At 44.7% G+C, this 2,386-nt stretch overlaps 1 protein-coding gene across 1 annotated transcript; it reads left to right on the forward strand.

The window, feature by feature from the left end:
* Positions 1-1,626: 1,626 nt before the first annotated feature.
* LOC104462150 (complexin-1) lies at positions 1,627-1,814 on the forward strand (the record flags this gene model as incomplete). The annotated part of the gene is made up of 1 exon (XM_010073996.1): positions 1,627-1,814. A coding segment is annotated over one exon (188 nt), but the record flags the coding sequence as incomplete, so codon positions are not given.
* Between the last annotated feature and the right edge of the window lie 572 nt (positions 1,815-2,386).

Consider the following 2,386-nt stretch of genomic DNA (forward strand, 5'->3'; position numbering starts at 1 on the left):
TTATCTTTATTATTATTATTTTCAGTTTTATTGTAGTTCAGTTATAAAATTGTTCTTAATTCAACTCACAAGTCTCTTTTCCCTTTACCCCTTTACCTCTCTCCCCCACCCCTGGGAGGAGGGAGGGTGAGCAAGCGATTGTTGTGGAGTTTTGCTGCTAGCCAGGGTCAAAACCATACCACACCATTGCCATCCCAAGAACTGATGTGGAAAGCAAGAGCAAACACAGTCCTCTGGCATTGTTGACACACTGAAGACGTAATTTATAAGGGAGGGGTAGAGAGGTTCCTCTTTACCTCTTCCCTTCATTTGGCTTCTGGTAATGCCAACAAACAATTATTTGGAAGGGCTTTGACAGTGTCTCTGTCCAGCCTAAGCCTTTGAAAAGGACAGATAACTTTGCCGTATACAAGGCAAGAGATGCTAAATATGTGCATGTGAGTGTGTGTTACAACAAGGCTTTCTCAGATTAACTCAGTTAAGTCTCAGACAGCAAGAAGCCAATCTGGAGCTGTCCTGACCGAGGAACTAAGGTCAGTAACCAGCCACTTACAGTGCTCTTCCAGGGTGAAGATACCTTTTTCAGTAAATGATGCAGGGTGTTTTCCTGCTACAGCCAAAATCCAACACAGCTCCCAAAGCATATGTGTCTTCACTTCACCCATGTAACCAGGCTTGATCCTGCTGCAGCTGCCCAGTGCCCTGATGATGAAGTATCACAGTAAATGCCATCCCCCTTTTCCCAGCCCCTGCCTTCCTCCCCAGCTGTATGATTGCCAGTCATTTGCTGAAAAAAAATGCCTCTGAAATACATACTAAATGACCTTTAAGCAGCCCTGTGGGAGCAGAGGGACATGCAAGAAACCTTCCCATTTGCATGGCTGTGCAAGGGCTTTGCACAATAACAAAGAGGTCACTCAGGGGCACACAGGGGCTGAAAATTTGGGACCAAAGTGCATGTAGGAGTAGAAAGAGGACCAGACAGAGGCACGATCCCACCTATGTACAAAGCATTAGAGGCAGTTGTGTTCAAGGGTAGATAAGAGACATGCAGAGATGCTGCTTCTTTCTGATCCATGGTAGGAGTGTAGAAATCATCAGCAACTTCAGATGTTTGCTAATGCTGTGTGTTCCCACCTGTCACAGGATGTGTAATTTCTGGCAACAATTAAGACTGTTACTACTCATCCCTGCAATCGAGATTTCAAATTTTTTCTTAGGCCTGGTGTAATTTCTTTCTGGATATATCACCCACCTGTTACATTAAAGACACTCCAAAATCGATCTTCAGTCACTTAACCGAGCTGAAAACATTGTGTGGTTGGAAGCTTACCCTCTTCAGGACTGCAAACCAATTCTGTTGCCATTGTGCAAATCTACAGATGTAGTCTGTCCCTCTTGCTGCCATGCTTCTTCCACCAGTGTCAGGTAACCCACCTGGTCAGGCTGGGTGCTTTGCCCACCTCCTGCCTCTGTGGGGAGTGTCCCTCCTCCTCACTGTAAGGAGAAACTTTTCCAGACACAGAGGGAGTGGAAGAAGGTCTTGAGTATGGGGAAGGAGAGAGTTGGCATCACTGTGGTTTTCCCACATCTTACAGGGATGACTTTCTCTTGTGCTCTCTTTAGGGGCTACCAAAGACATGGGGAAGATGTTGGGCGGGGATGAAGAGAAAGACCCAGATGCTGCCAAGAAAGAAGAGGAACGACAGGAAGCTCTCAGGCAAGAAGAGGAAGAGAGGAAAGCCAAATATGCCAAGATGGAGGCTGAAAGAGAAGTAATGAGACAAGGGATTCGAGACAAGGTAGGGGTCTAGCTTTCAGCACGCTCTTGGCAACTCATAATGCTCAGTGGAGAACTACTGTTTTCAGCTGATTTGTGACCAGTTCCCTGAGCATCTGGATAGAGCCAGGTAATTATTTTGCCACACTGAACTTTCTAATCTTGTGCACTGTCCCTTGAGCTCTGCCTCTGTTTAAACACACCTCCTGCACTGAAATCCCTGCAAAGTTGAAACAGAGAGTAAAGATGAGGGGAAAAAGTATCTATTTTTCTCATCATCTGTTAAATGCTCACATTTTCTTAGATGTTAGAGGTTTCTCTGTCCTGATGTGGGTGCTTTCCAAGCTTGCATTTGTGGTTTGTGAGAAGGGTCATAATTCACTGTGCTCCTGAGAGATACAGTCCAAGTATCTTTTATATTTCTTCCAAGGCTTTCTTTGTGTTGACAGGTGAAATGGGACAAACCTACTCAACTTTTCTAAGTAGGCTTCCACTACTCACAGAGGATTCGTCTGAAAGAAAGGGAGTTTCATTTATCTGCGAACTTAACCATTAGGAAGTACTATCTTCTAAGTTGATTCTTGTAATCTTGTATCTTAAGTTGAT

This window comes from Pterocles gutturalis, unplaced genomic scaffold (assembly GCF_000699245.1).
Source record: "Pterocles gutturalis isolate BGI_N339 unplaced genomic scaffold, ASM69924v1 scaffold2422, whole genome shotgun sequence".
Lineage (NCBI taxonomy): Eukaryota > Metazoa > Chordata > Aves > Pterocliformes > Pteroclidae > Pterocles > Pterocles gutturalis.